This window comes from Cornus florida, unplaced genomic scaffold, assembly GCF_030987335.1.
Source record: "Cornus florida cultivar Cherokee Brave unplaced genomic scaffold, ASM3098733v1 CherokeeBrave_3.0.0_Hap2_Chr05, whole genome shotgun sequence".
NCBI classification, from domain to species: Eukaryota; Viridiplantae; Streptophyta; class Magnoliopsida; order Cornales; family Cornaceae; genus Cornus; species Cornus florida.
Genome location: NW_026775575.1, coordinates 81,981,185 through 82,001,469, shown reverse-complemented (window position 1 = coordinate 82,001,469; position 20,285 = coordinate 81,981,185). Strand labels below are relative to the sequence as shown.

Here is a 20,285-nt window from a genome sequence, read left to right as displayed (position 1 = left end):
AAGTCTACAAGGTAAATAAATACATAAAGTTGATAACTTTTTTTTTTTTTACTAATGTTGCAGTAGGTTTATTATATGAATGTTCATCTTCCATAAATGTGCTATATGAATATTAAAAAGAAAAGGAACTCATAACAATGTACTTGAGATGTGACTTGTTGCATGACGTGGCAACAATGTATATGTTTAGAATGGGGCCACGTGTCCAATTGGTGACCGTATCCGCTGAAGATGAGCTCTCATTCAGTCATCCCACCTTTATTTTCTCCTTATGAAATTAATGTCAATATAAATAATTATATACATGTAAAAATAATATTATATATATATATATATATATATATATATATATATTTTAAAAAAAGGGGAAGGAAAAAGAAATGAAGATAAGACGCTTGTGGAGAACTCGTGGTGCAAACAGTTCATCACATTCTCACCTCCATCCAACGGCTCATATCCACCCAATAGGAGCCAATAAAATTATATTATCTCATCCACACTCTCTCTTCTCTAGTTAGTTATTCCCTCCACATATACCTTGACACTGAAGCATAGATAATCTATCTATCTACATCATGGCTTCTTTGAATTTGGTCTTTTCTCCAGTGGCCACCGCCGGAAGAGTCTACGCCGCCACCGCAGCAAAGAGCTCCGGGGGAGAGGAGAAAGGGCTGTGGGACTGGATCGTTGGTGGCTTAGCAAAGGAAGACCAGATGCTGGAGACTGATCCAATCCTCAAGAAGGTCGAGGAGAAGAGTGGCACCGGCACCACCGGCCGAAAGAACTCCGTGGCGGTTCCTCCCAAGAAGTCCGGTGGCGGCTTCGGAGGCCTCTTTGCCAAGAAATGAAATGATGATCGCTCTTAATTATTGTTAGTTCATTTTTCTAGCTCCTCTTATATATATGATTGCTTTGAATCTTAATCTCATAATTCTCGAACACTGAGACTGTATTATTACCTTCTTTAATTGCAATTTACGACCTCTTCTCTCTATTTCCATTTTATTTTTTTTTTCCATAAAGTGTAATAGTAATCTGTTGCCTTGCTATTTAGTTTAATTCTTGATTTGTTTTTGACTCATAACACAACAGGGCTACATATAATAAACCAGTTTGATTATTTACTGTAACACATTTCACTATTGTTTTAATTTGCATATTAGGAATCAATATAGAATGAGAGATGCTTCAATTATCTCTATCTACTAATTTAACTTCTAATCTTTCTTATTTAAAAAAAAAAAAAAAAAAAAAAAAAAAAAATATTATATACAGAATGAAGTTGCAAATTATTTTTTCTGGCTTTATTAAAATAACAGGGCATGAATCAATAGGTATAACATTTTGAAAATGATACTTGTCATGAAAATTTGATAGTGTCAATTTTTCATGAAACACAATTACACATCACAAAATTTCCTAATTGTTTTGCTTGATTTCTTCTTATTAGTTCATGTGAATTGAGAAAGAGTTAGCATATTAGAATCTCCATAATTTTCACACAGTTCCAAAGTGACTTTTACACATCAGTATCGATCTATGCGCTTGATTTCAAGGGTAATATTGAAAGGTTTAAAATTGAAGGCCATTGATGAAAGATCCTTACTTAGTGGAGACCTAATATTTTATGAAGTATTTTTTAAATTCGTAAAATTTATGTGGTGTGACCAGGTGATATATTCTCGGGATAAATTTTTGGGTTTATTTTATTCAACTCTCTTGAGATTTGTTAATATTCAAACTCCTTCATATTTCATAATTTCATTTCATGAAGTTCTTATTTATGTAACAAATCTCTTTTGACTATTTTGCCTTTCTAATGTCTGAAATTACAACAAACATTTTATGTGCAAAACGTACAAAAATCACTGACAGGGGAATTAAGTGAGATTATAAAACATAAAGGGGTCTATGTTGAATATTAATAAATATCCAAGAAGGTAAGTGAAATTAATCTTATACTTTGGGTATTTTTCACTTAATTACCTCCCTTTAATTTTATTAATATTTCACATAAACCCCCTCTATGTTTCATAATCACACTTATCTCTTTTATAGTGTGTTATTTTGTCGTTTTGACCACAAAATATTTGTTGTCATTCCAGACATTGAAAGTGGGTAAAAGTAACATTTTGATCACTTTTATGATATGTGATATATTGACAAATTCAAGAGAGGTAAGTAAAATTTATTCTAAGTATGAATAAAATGTTTATTTGGATCAACTCGAAGCTTTTTAATTTCAAAGCTGTCACATTGTATAAAATAATAATAGTAAATGCCAGGTTATCTCTTGTATTCTGTTGAGTCATCCTAGGAGCTGAATTTACCATTGCAGATTGATATTCCGTCCCAAAATAAATTTAATTTTCAAAAATAAAAATTATTGACTAATTTAAACCTTTACACAGTCGATCCTAATTTGATAAATCAGAATAAGTCATTTCAATTCCTAACCTTTGTAAACTTTAATTCCCAAAATAAATTTAATTTTCAAAAATAAAAAATTAGTGACTAATTTAAACCTTTCCTCAGTTGATCCTAATTTGATAAAATCATAAATTTAAATCCTTTCAATTTCTAACCTTTGTAAACTTTAATTCCCAAAATAATTTAATTTTCAAAAATAAAAAATTAGTGACTACTTTAAACCTTTCCCTAGTAGATCCTAATTTGATAAAATCAGAAATTTAAATCCTTTCAATCCTAATCTTTGTAAAATTTAATTTCCAAAAATAAAAAAAAATAATGCACAAATTTAATTTCCAAACCTTTACCTGGTGATCAAGGTGAGACGCTGGAGTGTTTGTTCCATCTCAATCGACAATATGGATGGCCTTGATCACACTCCAAACTCTTGCTGTATTTGTTCTATCCTTATATACTCCATCAAGAATGAAAAGGTGATGTTTTCTTGCATTCCCAAATTATAATCATGCCAATGATTTCCTTCTGGTGTATCAAATATTCATGCTTTGAGCTTGAGGCTCACACACCAATGCTTGTAACACTCTATTAAGTACTAGATGATATTTAGTGGTCTTCAACGATGGTTTTCAACAATCATATGGCTAAGGACAACTGAAATTCAAGCTTTGCACAACCATAAGGTTCATCATCAATCAGGAACTGTACACACACAATAAATTAAATGGTGATGTTGTGCATCTTTTCTCTGATGAGGACACCAAAATGTATTGAGTGATTCTAGGTAATGACATTGTCAGGCGTGACAAATTGCCAGAGGTGTCTCCATCACCCCCGAATGCATGACAAATAAATGACGCGGACTAATATTCCACATGCATCTTCGCATTTGAGGGCAGGTATCACATTTTTTTGGCCCTCCACTGGTTCGAAAAAGGCCAAGGCAACAACGCGTCCCATGCTAGCACCAGGTTTCGAAAACAAGATCATGTGGTTGCTCAGTTGCCGCGAGTTTGTGACACACCCACCTCCGAACACTTCTAACATGGCTGTCTGGTCATTTCAATTTCAAACAGCGCCCCTGTATATATAATTCATAGTTATGAATATAGTTTCCTAGAAAGTTTGGAAGAATTAGTGAAGCCACAAACTTAAAAAACAGTGGAAACAACCTAATAATTCATGGTTTTGGATATAGTTTCCTAGAAAGTTGGGAATAATTAGTGTAGATAATGAAATTCTCCGGATTGAGACCAACACCAATCTCATCAATATGAAATTATAAGGTAACTACCTAGACAATGATGTCCTCAAGATTTAGACAAACACCAACCTCATTTATATTACATAATTTCAAATCATTTCAGATCTAACCACTACTGTAGTAACTAATTAAAGCATCGTACTTTTTTACATATAACAAAATGATTTCCAGGGAAACAAACAAGAGCATGAGAAATTAAATGCTGAGCTACAATTCTGTCTAATGTCAATAACCAAACAAATATCACTTCCTACTACGATGCTAGGAATTACTCTACGGCGGATTTGCTGAAACAGAATTTGTTCTCTGCAAGGAAGAAGAATTGATGAACTTGATACAATCATCTATGGCTTCGGCTCTTTGAGAATCAATAGGAGCAACCAACGGCTTTGATCTTCCTGATGAGGAAGAAGGAGGCTCGGGAGAAGATCTCCTCCTCCTCAAGGACACCAAATGCATAGCTGTTGCCATTTTGTCACTCAGATGCTTGAGAATTCTCACCGGCGACAACTCTGATCTTTTAGGTAGCCACAATCTGCAATTTCCTGCAAAACGCCTGCACTTATCAGCATCTGTTTTACTGGAGTTAACCTTGTGAACGACGGCCGGTTTGTCATCGTCGAAATTCGGCCTGAAACACACTCGTCCACTGCTTCTCGTTGACATTAAAAACAGTTGATGCGTGTCTCGCGCACACAATGAAAGAGGGAGAGAGAGAAATGGGGTAGAAGTGAAGAATAAGTGGTGTGTATTATATATATAGGAGTGTGAATATTACATGTATAGGACACAAAATTAAAGATGAGATTATGACTTCATAAAAAAAGGGTCCTACTCAACTCTCCATTTTTATGCACATATATATCCTAGATTTATGTAATTTGAAACTCTTTACTCATACATTACAGACATATATCATCATCATTATCATTATTGCAAGTTTCCCAAATTAATAGGGTTGTTCGAGATTACAAGCATATATAGAAAAGTAAATTGCTTCTGTAATAGAGAAAGAAGGGGTCCTTTACCGTCCATGTAATGTGAGAAAAGTTGGATGTATATGTGATGTATTGACATTTTCACAGAGAGTTTGGCATTTGCTAAACTCTCCAAGGGGATGAAATCATTGAGGAACAGGCAGGGCAAGCGAAGGTTGGTTCGATTCGACTTTTTTGAGACCAACCTCACAGAAAATAGTCCCACACTCCCACCTGAAGAGGGGACAACCCTCTAGTCAATGAAAAATAACTGGCATTCGTGCCTGAATTCATGGTGTGGTGTAGCAAAATAAATCAATAATGGATCTCATAGTGTCAGGCCTGACATTCGTTCTTGAATTCTATAGGATGTAAGAAAAACCCTGTAAACTCCCATCAAGAGAAAAGCCATCAAAGTATTAACTTGGCTGCATTTTAAGCAAATTGATAAAGATCTCTATTCATTCCGGCCTCATAATTTATCTGTTAGAGTCGTGATACAACGTCCTAAAGTCGAATGCATTCGACTGCATTTATGTAATGTGCTCCACTCATATGAAACAGTAGTAGACTTTGGAAACATATCACTTTCCCATCTGTTATTACTAAAAGACATTATAGTTTGATTTAAAGTAAGATGCTGTGGAGCCACTCAACAAAAAATTTGGAAGCAATAGTGGAAGATATTGAAGGGAGAGAGCAAAGTTTGGGGAATGTTGTAAAGGGAAATCAATCTCATTTATTTTCTATCTGATCCGTGAACCAAAGGGATCCCACAGGTTAACCTTTCGGTAATCTATTTTAGTATTTAATCCTTGTGTATATATATAAAATCCATAATGTGCGTGTGTGAGAGAGAGGAGAGTGAGTAGGAACCTAGGATGAATATTTTACAGGATCTCTTATCTTTTTTAGAAGTCCAAATTTTTCCTATTAACAAAAGGGATTTACATTGGATCAACTTTCGGTAGCCGATGAAAATGGTCACGGTCTATACCAAAAAAAAAAAAAAAAAAAAAATTATTACATTACTCGGGGCAGCGGATACTTAGGTACTCCGGCAATCAGAAAACTTGATTTACTTTAATAATGTCGAAGTAACATAGGCATTACTATTTAATCAAACAACACTACCCAATTCAACAAATGACCAAATAGCTAAGTGGTATCACTCCTTCCTTTTTAAAGGGGAGGTTTCGAATCTCAATGGGAGATGAAAAATTATTAAGTATCCAAAATACTCCTTTAATAATAATAATTAAGCATTATTATTTTTTTTTTATTTTTTATTTTCCAACTTAATAATGTTAGATTAGAAGTTAAATATGCACCGTTTAAATGAATTCCCAACCATAATATGTAACCCTCCCACTTTTTTGACCCAAACATTCACTTTCTTTCACATTTGACCCAATATACTGCATTCTCGGTAAGACTGACCTAATATTACATGCATCCTTTCTACCTAAATGAAAATGCCAAAATAAGGGGAAAAATAAATAAAATACAAATGCATTGTGGAGTGGTGGAAGTTTTCTATAGCATGAGTAATATCTTAAAAACAACAAAAAATTCTTAGTCAACAAATTCTTAGTCCTTTACAAAACAAACTAAATAATAATAATATAACAAAAATAGAGACGTATACATGAATTACAAAAGAAGTCAAGGTTCCATCCATTCCATCTAAACTTGTGGGGGATTATTATTCGCCATTTCCTTGCTGTGACCTAAAAATGATAATGAAGGGGTGAGCACAACGGCTCAGTAGGAGGTGTCAAAAATATACCTCTTAATGACCTCGTGAATCTAAACAAAGCATAGAGAATAAGGAACGGAGTCATACTATTTTGGGAGAAAATATACCAACAACATGATCAACCAAACCATACCACATAATGTAACGCCAATGGGATGCAAATGAGATGCTAATGTCGCTCTCCATTTCCAAAACATTTTCCATTCATCCTTTCCAAACTGTTAATGCAACCCGGCCCATGGCAATTCCATAGCGCCATGAGAGAAAGATTGGCTAACTATCCTTGACCACATGACAATTCCAAGGTGTCATTTGGGGCTTAGGTAGCTCAACCACGCTAGGGCAGTCTCTCTAATTCTCTCTAGGTCACATTAACGTCATGGACCCTAGGCAACTCCTAGGTGACTGGGTTTTCGTAAACCTCTTTTTCAAATCTTTTTCCCAAACTAATTTCTTTTCTTTTCAAAACAATTTTCCTATTTTTTGCCCAATGTCATACACGAATGCTTCATGCCATTCAATGCCATGTCAAGTATACAATTTCACACATTTCACCTATATCATGATTGCATGCTTTGGGAGCAAATTTATACACAAACACCACAATCTCAATTTATCAATCACGGCCGCATAAATAAGTAAAGCATGTAAATCAATCAACTAAGTACACATCTTTGCAACAAATTACTTAAGCATGCAATTTAACACCTTCAACACATAAGACACCTTACCATGCTTCTCATACATACAATTTCTAATGGCCATGAAATAAACTTACAATTTAGCATGTAAAGACATTATCACGAAAAAGATAATTCATAAAAGCCAAAGAAAATGAGTTTTAGAAGTCTCCTACCTCAAATTTGAGAGAAAACCCCAAAATCAGCCCAAAAATCGAAATCCCAAAGGTGGCCAAACGAAGTTCTGCTCCGATCAATGGCAAAGTCGAAAACTAAATAGAAGTGGGTGAAATCAAGCTTTGAAGCTTATAGATCTAGAAAGAGGATAAGTTTTAGAGAGAGAAAGAAAACCCACGCAGAGAGGAAGAAGAAACTGCAGAAAACTCAACCAAACGTGGTCTTAGTAATAAGCCTTTAAGTCATGTGGGGTCTACCCAAATCAAAATATCTCTTTTGTCCTCTTCCCCACATATATATACACATGCTACAACCACACATCTAAACATATAGCCACACAAATAGGCATCAAATAATTATGTATGAAAGACAACGGCCCCGAAAAATAATTCCGTGCACGACAAATCCGGTTGCGGGTCCCGCCCGGAACCTTTCGGCCAGAAAAACTGAAAAATACCAAAATGGCCAACAATGCATTTCTAAGAGTCCCGAATTCGAAGAAATGCCTCATCTAAGTCTTGAAACCCACCCAGTATACCCCCCGGTGTCCGATAGGCAAAACGAGACAATAAAAATAAAATAAATCCGAAAAATCGAAAAATCTCCTAAAAGTGAAAAAGAGGAAAAAATTAGAAACATTACAACCCCTGTCACCACCACCGTCGCCACCTTAAATGTCTTCCACCACCACTACCTCCACTGCCTTCCACCACCACCACCTCAAATGTCTTCCACCACCACTAAAGTCACCTCCATTGGCTTCCACCACCACCACCAAAGTCACCTCCATTGGCTTCCACCACCATCACCTACGCCACTATCTCCTTCCACCACCTCCACCAGACTATTGCCACTGCCTTCCATTGCCATCGCTGTCGCCACTTTTCCTTATTGCCACCACCGTCGCCTTCCAACACCACTACTTACACCACTACTACTTTTTACCTCCACCACCATCCACCACTACCACCATTTATTTTTTTAAAATTTATAGAAGAATGTCATTTTGTTAATTTAATTTATTTTTTACTAAAAGGGATATTTTTGAAGAATTCAATTTGAAATTTATTTCATTCTAAATTTTAAATTAGTCCAACCAAACAATAGAATGGTTATTATCACTCCATTTATACACATTTCATATTTACAATCAAACAATAAAATGAGAATAGTCATTCCATTTCATTCTCAATTGCATTCTATTTCATTGATACATATCAAACGTAACATTAAATTTTGATCATAAAACCTCAACATGTTTTAAAAATCCCTTATACTTTTAAAAAGTAATCAAACTGCCCCAATTTTTGTGTCCGACCCGTTAACCGGATTATAAAATAACAAATTTAACTTTACTATTTAATATTAAATTAAAAATTAAAAATTATTTTTTAAAATTACAAAAATATTCTTTAATCTTCTCTTCTTCACTCTTACCCCTCAGTCCCTCTTAAACATAATTTTTATAATTTTAAAAGATATTATTGTAATTTTAAAAAATAATTTATAATTTATAATTTAACACAAAAATAATAAGGTTAAATTTGTCATTTACTTCGGGGTTAATGATTTTCGGGTTACAGCATTCAAACACTGTAGTACCAGTGGAAAGGAGTCGCAGTGTCACACAGCTCAACGGATAAGGCCAATCTCTCTCTCTCTCTCTCTCTCTCTACAATGGCGAATTCAGTATCATACTCTGCAATTTCTTTCTTCTCATCCTCCGTTTTCATCACATCCTCTCACCAAACTCCAAAACTCACCTCAGCACTCAAAACCCCCAATTCTCTCAAACCCACAAAACCCCTTTCTCACACTCAGACTCACACCTCACCAATCCGGTCTGAGCTCGCTACCATCCCAATCCTCTCCTTCGACGGCGCCAAAATCGGCGAAACCACTCTCAACCTCAAGTCGGCCCCACCCAACACCGCCCGCGCCGTCGTCCACCGCGGCATCCTCACCGACCTCCAGAACAAGCGCCGCGGCACCGCCTCCACCCTCACCCGCGGTGAGGTCAGAGGCGGCGGCAGAAAGCCCTACCCCCAGAAGAAAACCGGCCGAGCCCGCCGCGGCTCGCAGCGAACCCCGCTCCGTCCCGGCGGAGGCGTCGTCTTCGGCCCCAAACCTAGAGATTGGAGCATTAAAATAAACCGGAAAGAGAAGAGATTGGCGATTTCGACGGCGCTGTCGAGCGCGACCGTGAACAGCATTGTGGTGGAGGAGCTTGGGGAGAAGTTCGAGAAGCCCAAGACAAAGGAGTTCATTGCGGCGATGAAGAGGTGGGGGATCGACCCGACGGAGAAATCGATGTTCTTGTTGACTGAGGTTCCGGATAATCTGAAGCTTTCGAGCCGGAATATTGGGACTTTGAAGATGCTGACGCCGAGGACCTTGAATCTGTTTGATATTTTGAATGCGGATAAGTTGGTGTTTACAAAGGAGACTGTGGATTATTTGAACCAGATGTATGGGTATGACTATGACGGAGAGAGTGAGGATGATGAATATGAAGAAGATGGTACTGAAGGTTAGTTCTTTATTTTTGTCTATATATGTGTGTGATTCTAGCTCTGCTTTTCTTTTCCTTTCTTTTTTCTGTTTTTTTTTTTTTTTTTTTTTTAATTTTATTTTTCTTTTTAACCTTATAATTCATATAGTGAATTAGCTATTATTATAATGTGTCCTGCTTTAATTGAATCAGAACTTTTCTTATGCTTCATTGTTATGCTTTTTGTTTTGGATGAAGTGGCATGGTGCTATGCACAAAAAATTGAAAATTCTAAAAGTTCATAGTTCATACATATATGCATATATGTTTGTATGTATATGTACTTTGAGTTTATAGAAATTACTGTAGATATCTGTAATGTGGTACCGTAGCTCTTGACTATGTATAATGAGTATTCAGAATAGCTAAAACATTGTATTATAATATATAGGTAGAACTACTATGCTTACATGAAAAGGCTATACTATTCTAAAGAATATCAAAGTTCATGCAGGCATATAAGGTAACCTACTCGGGAAACGCTTGATTGTTCTTCGAGATTAGCATTGTGTTTTGTATTTTGCCAATTCGGATATGCTACTCAGGACACACTTGATTGGTCTTAGAGATCAGCATTGTGTTTTTCATTGCCAAAACGGATATGCTCATCGCGACTGTGTATAGCCATAAAATCTGCATAGAAAGTGTGTGTGTGCATATACATGATTTGAATGCCATGATTTTCTGGTACGCACTGGTCCATGCCTCGTACATGCATGACCATTGCTGTGCATAATTATGTGCTGTAGAAGAGAGATATTAGCCGTGATCGGCATTATAATGATGAGTTTTCATTCATTCATTAATCTTATTTTTTCCCATTTCGACTTGGAATGCAGGGACCGAGTCAGAAGAAAATTCTGATGCAATAGAGTGATCAACAAATTGTTTTCCCCTCGATTCATCTACTACAGAGATACTTTAAGGAGGATCTCTGCCTTCCCCAATACCAACCGCTATGGTATTTGGCTTTTTTGTACATCATCTTTGTTCCATTTTGCACAATCTCTTCCTCAACTTGTTCCCGTGTCATCAACATTTTCTGGTCACTGACCACTCTCTTCCTTGAATCCTTCTTATGGTGTTTTGATAGTTTCTTCTTATAGCTTACTCTATTTGCAGTTTAATGTTCTGTGATATTTTATAAAAAAAATAAAAAAAAAAATTACTGCTTCTCTTGGGATTCTTGTTTCTCCTTTTGGAAAGTATTAGCAGCTAAGCTTGAGCTTCTCACTCCTTTGTGTGCGCGTATTTGCTTGCAAACAGTTTGTCTGTTTGATTGTTCAAGAGTTTTGAATCATTATTTATTCCTTGGAGTCCTTCGAGGAGGGTCTTAGAGAACCTTGGAGGTACGACTTTCTCTAGGTAACGAGTATTAACCTAGTTACTAACTGAGTATTAACCTAGTTCTCTTTCAAGTCTCTTCAAAGGCAAACAATCTGCTCAACGCTGGATGCAAATACTAGTTGTCATTAACTGAGTATTGCACTATGCTTTTATATTGTTTGATTGTAGGTTTTGAGATGAAAATTTCTAATTAAAGAATTAGACTTCATGCTACGTTTGGAGATACAACTAGGATAGAGTATGGAGCTCGACCAAATCACATTACTGCAGCAGGCAATGTTGTGAGAGAATGATCTGCAGTCAGTCAGTACTTTTCTTGCTATCAATGGGTGAGCATGTATACAGAGTCTCGTGCCGGAATGCGTTTTGAATTAACATTAGATGCAGCAGGTTCCTTACCCAGAGACTGAATCTACTATCATAATTATTTGCTGATTCCAGCTTTGGATGGGTGCAGAACCAATAAAATCACAACATAGGATAATGATTTTCAAGCCTAACAGTCGAACCGAGAATGCTAGCCAAGGGATTTCTATTACTTGGATGCATTGGATTAACATTCTCTCGGTTTGAACTTTTGTTCCAAATGGTTATATATATATATATATATATATATATATATATATATATATATAGATATTGTTTAGAGAAATTAACTCACTTCTTTTGACTTAGCTAATGTTTGTTGACGGAAAGAATTTATATAGTTTCAAGTTGGGATTTTGGACGACGTTAAAATAAAATGATTTTACTTCAATTTTACATATATATGCAAAGGGAATTCATTCTTATCAACGAGATTACATAAGATGTTTTTCCTTTTGGAGTACGTATCACCCATGAGTGACGAATTTTTGGGTCAGATTAGAAGAGGGGGCAATGACATTATAAAACAAAACTATTGTGAGGGTTTCCTTAGGTAAAATTTTCATTTCTTTTCTAATATTTATCCCCCCGTCATACATCCTTCGATCTAGAAAGGCAATGTTCCATGAACATTGTGAGCCGTCATGTTGTTTATGTGCTTGGCAGATCACAATAAATGTGATTTTCCATTCATATATATATATATATGAATGAAAAAACTGAAGAAAAAAAATTGTAGTGTAACCTATAACAAGAAAAAGTTCAGTATCCACTCGAGTAGAGGATGTGATATTTAAAGGTTTTGGAGGAATCCAATTATGAAAATTCTAAATCTATTCAGGGGCATGTAATATTTAAAGATTTTGGTTTCTAAAATGAGGGAATGGTATTACATATCTTAGAAATAATAATAATAATTCACCACTTTTTTATCTACAAAATATTTTTTTATCAACCCTTCAAAAATTCATCAATTCATTAAATATAAATTAATTTATAATATAACCTCAAAACAAGTGAAAAATATTGCAAATGCATTCTTAGATCCATCATCCATGAACCTCCTTCCTCCCTCTTCCTTAGCCTTCCTGCATCCCGCCCCCTCCACTCTCGACAACTAATGCCACCTCTGATAACCCAATATATATGTCACACGGTCACCCATGTCACCAACGTTTCATCCACCACCAAACCACCTCTCAATTTCAAGCCCCATACAAATCCACCGAACAAGTTCACCAAGCTAATGATGAACTTTTTTTTTTTTTAATTTTTTTTGAAATGTTAATGATGAAGTTCTTGAAGAAGAGGGAAATCAAGAAGATGAATATATAATGCAATCATTCATTTATGACCCAAAAAAAAAAAAAATACAGCTCTTATAATAAATATATGTGTAATAAATATATGTGTGTGTAAATATATATATATGTATAGAGAGAGAGAGAAAGAGAGAGTAATATTAAATGAGAGAAATAAAAATAGCTTTCAGATAGAGAGAGAGAATGAAAGAGAGAGATGAAAATGGCTTTTCATTCATGTGTCCCAAAATACTACATACGCATGGCCTTATATAGGCTCAGATTTTAGCTTCCCTTATAAGCCACAAATGTGGCCTTATTTTCCACGCAAAAAGGTGACATTTTAGATTACTTAATTCATTTGGGGACTCCACACAATTAAATATATATAACACTTTTCTTTAGGGTCCACAATATTACATTAAGAATATACTTTGTTAAAACTTTATTAAAGAAAACTCAGTGGGACAAAACCCTAGCGAAGGAAAAATAGTACAGTATTCTTGTGTATTTGAAAATGATATTGCATAAATTAAAACTGTCTTATTAAAACATTGCCAGGAAAACTCAGTGAGACAAAATCTCGACGGAGGAAAAAGAGTACAGTATGCCAATACCTCTTCGATCAATTGCTCCCCTGTAATACTCCTAATTTTAAAAAGGATATAATTGAAATTTAAAATTTTATTTCTTGTGCATTTTTAATTGTTTACGTGGCTATGTGTTTATGTGACTTTATGTATATGTTTAAATGAATTAATTATTTAATTATAAATGTGTGCTTAAGTGTTTTTTTAAAAAAGGATATAATTGAAATTTAAATTTTTATTTCTTGTGCATTTTTAATTGTTTACGTGGCTATATGTTTATGTGGCTTCATGTATATGTTTAAATGAATTAATTGTTTAATTATAAGTGTGTGCTTAAGTGTTTTTTTAAATTAATTGTGATAAGAGATTATGTGTTAAAAGATGATGTGTCGATTTAAATGTAATTTTAGTTGCTTGTTTATATATGTGTTTTATTTTAATTTTAATTTAAAAAGGAGTTGGATTTGGTTAGTAGTTGTGGGCCAAATAAATGGGTCGTATGAACTATTTGGATGGACCTACATGGGTAAGGGTTATGACCTATGGGTAGTGGAGGTTATTATTATTAAAACATGGGATAATTTCACTAACACCCCCAGTAGTTTGGCCAAATATCAGTCTAAAACATTTTTCGAAAATAACTATCACTTAGGTCTATTTTCGCTTTTATGTCACAGTCTCCGTTAAAAGCATAGAAAAATACAACTTTGCCCTTAATTTTTTAATCACATTTATTCTAAAATATCAAATACCCTAAATGACTATTATACCCCTAATTAAATTATTAGATTGATTTTTTAATCATACTATTTCTCTCTCCTCTATCTCTATTTGATCGCATACAAACATATACCCGTATATATATATATATACACACACACACAAGCACAACACCGGCGATGATGTCTGCACAAAAAGGCAGCAGCAGGGCAGGCGCAGGATATGGTGGCGAGCAGGTACAAGAGACGATGGTGGGGTGCCGAGGAAACCCAAGTACAGAGGGTGCCTGAAGAACCACACTGTGTAAGGCTGCAGAGAGCCCATCAGTTATATGTATGTATATATGATATATATATATACCGAGCAGGTAAGATTGTTGCCAGCGGCGACTTGCAGCAGGTATGGCGATGAACAAGTCACCGCCACCGCTATTATCACGCCGACCAATCGCTGCCCCAAAAGCAGCAACCAAACTTGGTTGCTTTTCTGAAAAAACCTTCAACAACGATCGTCGCCGTCCATGGCGCGACCCTTGGTTGCTTTTACGACCCCCACTTTCACTATGAAGTATGAACATGGCGGATACCCCTTTGGCCGTAGAGATCGACTTTAGGTGTGGGTCAATTGCGACCCAGTAGCTGTTATGATCGCTGAAGCAGACGTAATGATTGATGTCAAATTAAGTATAAGGGAGAGTATGCCAGCCATGGCAAAAATAAAGAAAAAAGGTTGGTGAAGGAGAATGGGAAATCTCCTCAAATAGGTTTTAACATACTTAGGCATCTACAATTGTGTATATATACTGGGCAAAGCAATCTTCCATACAACTTTTTAATTAATCATGCATAGAATTCGCGAACACAAACTCAGTATTTGATACTTAATTACTCCAAAAAAAAACCTCAGTTTTTGTTTATTAAGAGTCTACAAATTCTTCTAGCGCCTTTGTATTTGGGACATTTGTATATAACTGGGTTTGGAGTCGGAATGGTGGAGGAGAGGGAGAGGGGAGAGAAAAGTAGATAGAATTCAAAGTGTTGTACATACATACATATATATAATTTGTAAATCTTTTAACAATCACCGGCACCGACTTGCAGTAGGTACGGATAAAAAAAAAATTCTGGCAGCGACTTGTAAATCTATATATAACACTCATATATTATAAATTTTTTTTTTTTTTTTTTTTGGTAATTAATCAATTTTGGGGAAACCAAACCCATTAATTGTTTCTTTCAATTTATTAATCAGGGTATTTACAGATTGATTTGGGAATTAGTATTGGAGTTTATGGTTTATGGCACCAATCAGTTATGTATAGAAAGTGTATATGTTGATAGAGAGAGAGAGGATAAATTAGACCGATGAAGAAAAAAAAAATAATAAAAGTTAAATTTCCTATTAAAAAAATATATGAATGGGTGATTTTTCTTATTTTAGTTTTTAAAATTTTTCTTATTTTTCTCTTTCTCTTTTTAAATTTCATTAATTTCCTTAAAAAATTTAAAAAAATTTTACTTAAAATTTCATTAATTTCTTTAAAAAAATATAGAACCGAACACCTATATGACGTATAATAGCTCTTAATAGCAAACTGTATGATGTTGATCACCTATTTTATTTATTCTTGTATATGGAAAAGGAAAGGTAAACATGTCATTTGAATAGTCAACCTAAAGTCAAATGAGGGTAAACATGTAATTTTAATCATTAAAGAAACAATTTATTGGGTCAAACCAAAGTCAAAGGGTAAGATGTCTTTTCACATGTAAAAAGTGGTCTGACACACCTGTCAACTAACTTTTGGGGTGTGAGTGAAAAACGGAGCAAACTTTTGTAATATGAATGATAGTTATTTTCGAAAGATGTTTTAGATTGATATTTGGCCAAACTACTTGGGGTGTCAGTGAAATTATCCCTTAATTTTAATTTAAAAAGGAGTTGAATTTGGTTAGTAGTTGTGGATCAAATAAATGGGTCACATGAACTATTTGGATGGACCTACATGGGTAAGGGTTATGACCTATGGGTAGTGGAGGTTATTATTATTATTATTACTATTCTAATTAATAATGATAAGGAGGATTCAGTTATATCTATATTTATATAAATATATATAATTATATTGTATTTATATAAATGGTTACATATATATGTAGATATGTAATATTACAGGGTAGTATTAGTATTATTATATAATTGTATTATTTATTTTTCTTGTTCTATTTTAGCCGACTTAGTATCTGGTTGGGATTAGGGTTTGAATAGGTCTATATATATTTATGTTTTGTCTGCCAAGGGTTTAGAACCCTAGTCATGTATCAGTGGAGGCAAGGGAAAATACAGAGAGCTTTGAGAGAAACTTAGAGGAAAAGATGGGAGTTTTGGCCGTAAATTGCAGGTTGGACCAAGGAGGAAGGAATATGGTTGCTTGTGGGTTGAACCAGGAGCAGTAGATGGCAGTTAAGGAGTCGTCGGACATAATAGAGAAGTCGGTTTAAGGTTTCAAAACTGAAACCAAAGACAAGTTATATTTCTTACTCTTTCCCGTTGACCTGTGTTCTGTGCATGCTATAATAATCTCTAGGGTGTAATCGAACATTAAAATAGGTCTTGTATGCATGATAATTCAAAGTTTAAATGGTATTAGGTGTTGTTAAATTGAAACTGATTTATGTTATCAGTTGTTGTATCTTTTGCAATTTAATTGTTAATCTGAATGCATACTGAGTTATATGTGATTCTGGAAAATTTTGGGACATAAATTGAACTCTAGGAACCTAAATAAAACATTACAGAGGGTTTTTACCGTCGTCGGAGACGAAGACGATGATAGGAAGCAGGGACAGAGCTGACTTACAAGGGAAAAGAGTCGGCTCCCTTTATTTTTCTGCTAGAGGCTCTCTGTGAAAGAGAGAGCCGACTCCATGGTTAAGAGAGCCGGCTCCCTAAGGCATAGAGCTGGCTCCCAGTGGTTGAATGCTTGCTCTCTTGGAAAAAAATGTACGGGAAGTGTTTTTAGGCACTATTTTGATATTTTTTGGGATCTCAGAACCGTTTTGGGTCTATAAACGGGGATTCTAAATAATTTTCATAACATATTAGGATCCCATAATGCATAATTTTTATCTATATGCTAATGATTTTAACAGTATGAAAGTTTAAATAAGTTAGCATGCTATTAACGGATAGAAATGACTTTATTGTTTGATTTTATTTTAGCAATTTAACGGATTGTAACATGATTTTTAAATCTTGTTTTGGATACATTATATGGTTATATACATATCAGATTTTGATTATGTTTGTTCTAGATATTAATTGATGAACTATTAAATTCTGTTCTATCAATTACATGGATGCTATTCTGGATTTTAATTGATGAACCATTAAATTATATTCTATCAATTATATGGATGTTATTTTGGATTTTAATTAATGAACCATTAAATTATGTTTTGTAAATTACATGGATGTTATTCTGGATTTTAATTGATGAACTATTTTATCTGTTTTATCAATTATTGGATGTGTGAATTATATGCACCGGTATGGGATAGTGGCATATTAGGTATGGATTAGATCACAACGCTAATTCCTACCTATTCTGGAATAAGGGAATAGATTATAAAATTAAATCCTACTTATATTTAAGTCAGATCAGCTGAACAAGTTGAATGACTCACTGGATTATTTGCTATTTATATTTTAGTCAGATCAACTGAACAAGTTGAATGACTAATTGGATTACTTGCTACTTATATTTAAGTCAGATCAACTGAACAAGTTGAATAACCAACTGGATTACTTATGGATGGATAAGATAGAATTTACATATATATGATTATGGTACTACGATATGAGCTTGAGTCTCAGGATTGATGGTTAGGGAGCGTATATGCATTGGGATGCACAACTGGCTATGATAGGTGGCGGTGTACCTTGTTAGGTCTAGGTACTTATACCCACCTCATGTGTGTTTTGCATGTTGCCTTCTATTCAAGTTAAGACCGCATTTGTAATCCAGTAAGAGTCTCTTAGTGTGGATATATATATATATATATATATATATATATATATATATATATATATATGAACTATTTAGCTATTATTGAGTTATCTAGGATGTATCTGCGTATCAGGTCTCTGCTTGAACTGAAGTATAGTAAAACTTGTTTGTGGGGCCTGACCCACCTTCATTTTTCAGGTATTCTTCAAGAGTAAGGATTGCTCGTGCTGAGCAGGGATCGTCTATATCACTCTTCCGAATTATCTACATAGGAGTTCCTTTGTGAATTCTGTATCTAGTTGTAGATTGTTGATCGTTTTGGTTAGTTTGGTTTTCCAAGGGTCCACATAATATGGATTCCCGAGTTGTATAAGTTGGAGGATTATTTGTATCAGCAAAATTTATTAATGAAAATTGATTCGGAGGTTTTATTAATGGATTATCATTTTTAGTTTCTTTCAGTCGTTTTTGTTTCCTGTTATCTATTTTGTACTCTGTGTTTGTTTATTGCCATTTGTTTTTTATATCCTCGAGCGTTCGGGCGTGGGCCTGGCCAACCCGCATCTGGAAATCCGGGGGTATCACATCCCCCTCATTAGTTCAAAGCTGAAGATCATTTAGTTGACGCATTCCAATATTGTGCACCAACTTTTTGAATGTTGTAATTGGAAGCGTTTTAGTGAATAGATCTGCTAGATTTTCACATGAACGTATCTTCTGAATATCAATATCACCCTTTTTCTGGCGTTTATGTGTATAAAAGAATTTTGGTGAGATGTGCTTGGTCCTGTCACTTTTAATATACCCCCTTCTTTCATCTGTGCAATGCATGCCGCATTATCTTCATATAATACTGTTGGGCTATCTTTTATTAATGAGAGGCCACATGTTGTTCGAATATGTTGGATTATTGATCTCAACCAAATGCATTCCCTGTTTGCCTAATGAATTGCGAGTATTTCAAAATGATTTGAAGAAGTTGCAATCATTGTCTGTTTCATAGATCGACATAATATAGCAGTGTGCCATAGGTAAACACATATCCTGTTTGTGAATAAGCTTTATATGGGTCAGAGAGATAGCCGGCATTTGCATATCCAATTAATTGAGAATTTGGTGTTTTTGAATAAAACAATCTCAAGTCTTGTGCAATTTCTGCGAGTTAGTGCAAAACTATACATTGCTAATAAATTGACTGAAAAAATTATATCAGGTCTTGTGCAATTTGCAAAATACAAAAGAGCACCAATCGCACTAAGGTAGGGCACTTTAGGACCAAAGAATTCTTCATCATCCTCTCGAGGACGAAAAAGATCTGTTTTGATGTCAAGTGATCGGACAACCATTGGAGAGCTCAATGGATGGGCTTTATCCATATGAAAACGTTTTAAAATCTTTTCTGTATATGTTGATTGATGGATGAGAATACCGCTCGAAAAATGTTCAACCTGCAGCCCAAGGCAGAATTTTGTCTTTTCGAGATCTTTCATTTCGAATTCTTTCTTTAAATAAGTGGCCGTCTTTTCGATCTCGTCCAATGTTCCCACAAGATTCAGATCATCAACATGTACTGCAATAATAACAAAACCAGATTCTGATTTGTTAATAAAAATGCATGGACAAATATGATTGTTCACATACCCTTCTTTGAGTAAGTAATCGCTAAGACAATTGTACTACATTCGTCCAGATTGCTTCAATCTGTATAAAGATCGTTGTAATTTGATCGAGTATATATTACGTGATTTTGTTTCAGGTATCTTAAATCCTTCTGGGATTTTCATATAAATATCACTATTTAGTAATCTATATAAATATGTTGTAACCACGTCTATTAGATGCATATGCAATCTTTTAGTGACTGCCAAATGTATTATTAATCTAAATGTGGGTGCATCGATCACAGGGGAGTATGTTTCCTCATAATCAATACCAGGTCTCTGTGAGAAACCTTGAGCCACCAGTCGGGCTTTGTATCTCACGATTTCATTTTTCTCATTACACTTTCGTACAAATACCCATTTGTACCCGACAGGATTAACACCCTCAGGTGTCTGGACTACATGTCTAAATACTTCACGTTTAGCTAATGAATTTAGCTTTGTTTATATTGCTTC

The 20,285-nt window shown here is 34.7% G+C and overlaps 2 protein-coding genes and 1 long non-coding RNA gene across 3 annotated transcripts; 2 read left to right on the top strand and 1 right to left on the bottom strand.

Annotated features, from left to right (window-relative positions):
- Nucleotides 1–498: 498 nt before the first annotated feature.
- LOC132307173 (uncharacterized) lies at nucleotides 499–994 on the top strand. Its single transcript, XM_059804862.1, has one exon. It carries the CDS (start codon nucleotides 576–578, stop codon nucleotides 846–848), a length of 273 nt encoding a protein of 90 aa, XP_059660845.1. The 5' UTR covers nucleotides 499–575; the 3' UTR covers nucleotides 849–994.
- Nucleotides 995–3,674: 2,680 nt separating this feature from the next.
- LOC132307174 (uncharacterized) lies at nucleotides 3,675–7,485 on the bottom strand. The gene is made up of 2 exons (XR_009482185.1): nucleotides 7,284–7,485; nucleotides 3,675–6,398 (listed from the first exon to the last, which is right to left on the bottom strand). It is a non-coding gene; the product is annotated as an uncharacterized LOC132307174 (long non-coding RNA).
- Nucleotides 7,486–8,884: 1,399 nt separating this feature from the next.
- Nucleotides 8,885–11,018, top strand: LOC132307172 (large ribosomal subunit protein uL4c). The gene is made up of 2 exons (XM_059804861.1): nucleotides 8,885–9,814; nucleotides 10,675–11,018. The coding sequence occupies exons 1-2, from the start codon at nucleotides 8,962–8,964 to the stop codon at nucleotides 10,710–10,712; spliced, it is 891 nt and encodes a 296-aa protein (XP_059660844.1). The 5' UTR covers nucleotides 8,885–8,961; the 3' UTR covers nucleotides 10,713–11,018.
- The last annotated feature ends 9,267 nt before the right edge of the window (nucleotides 11,019–20,285 follow it).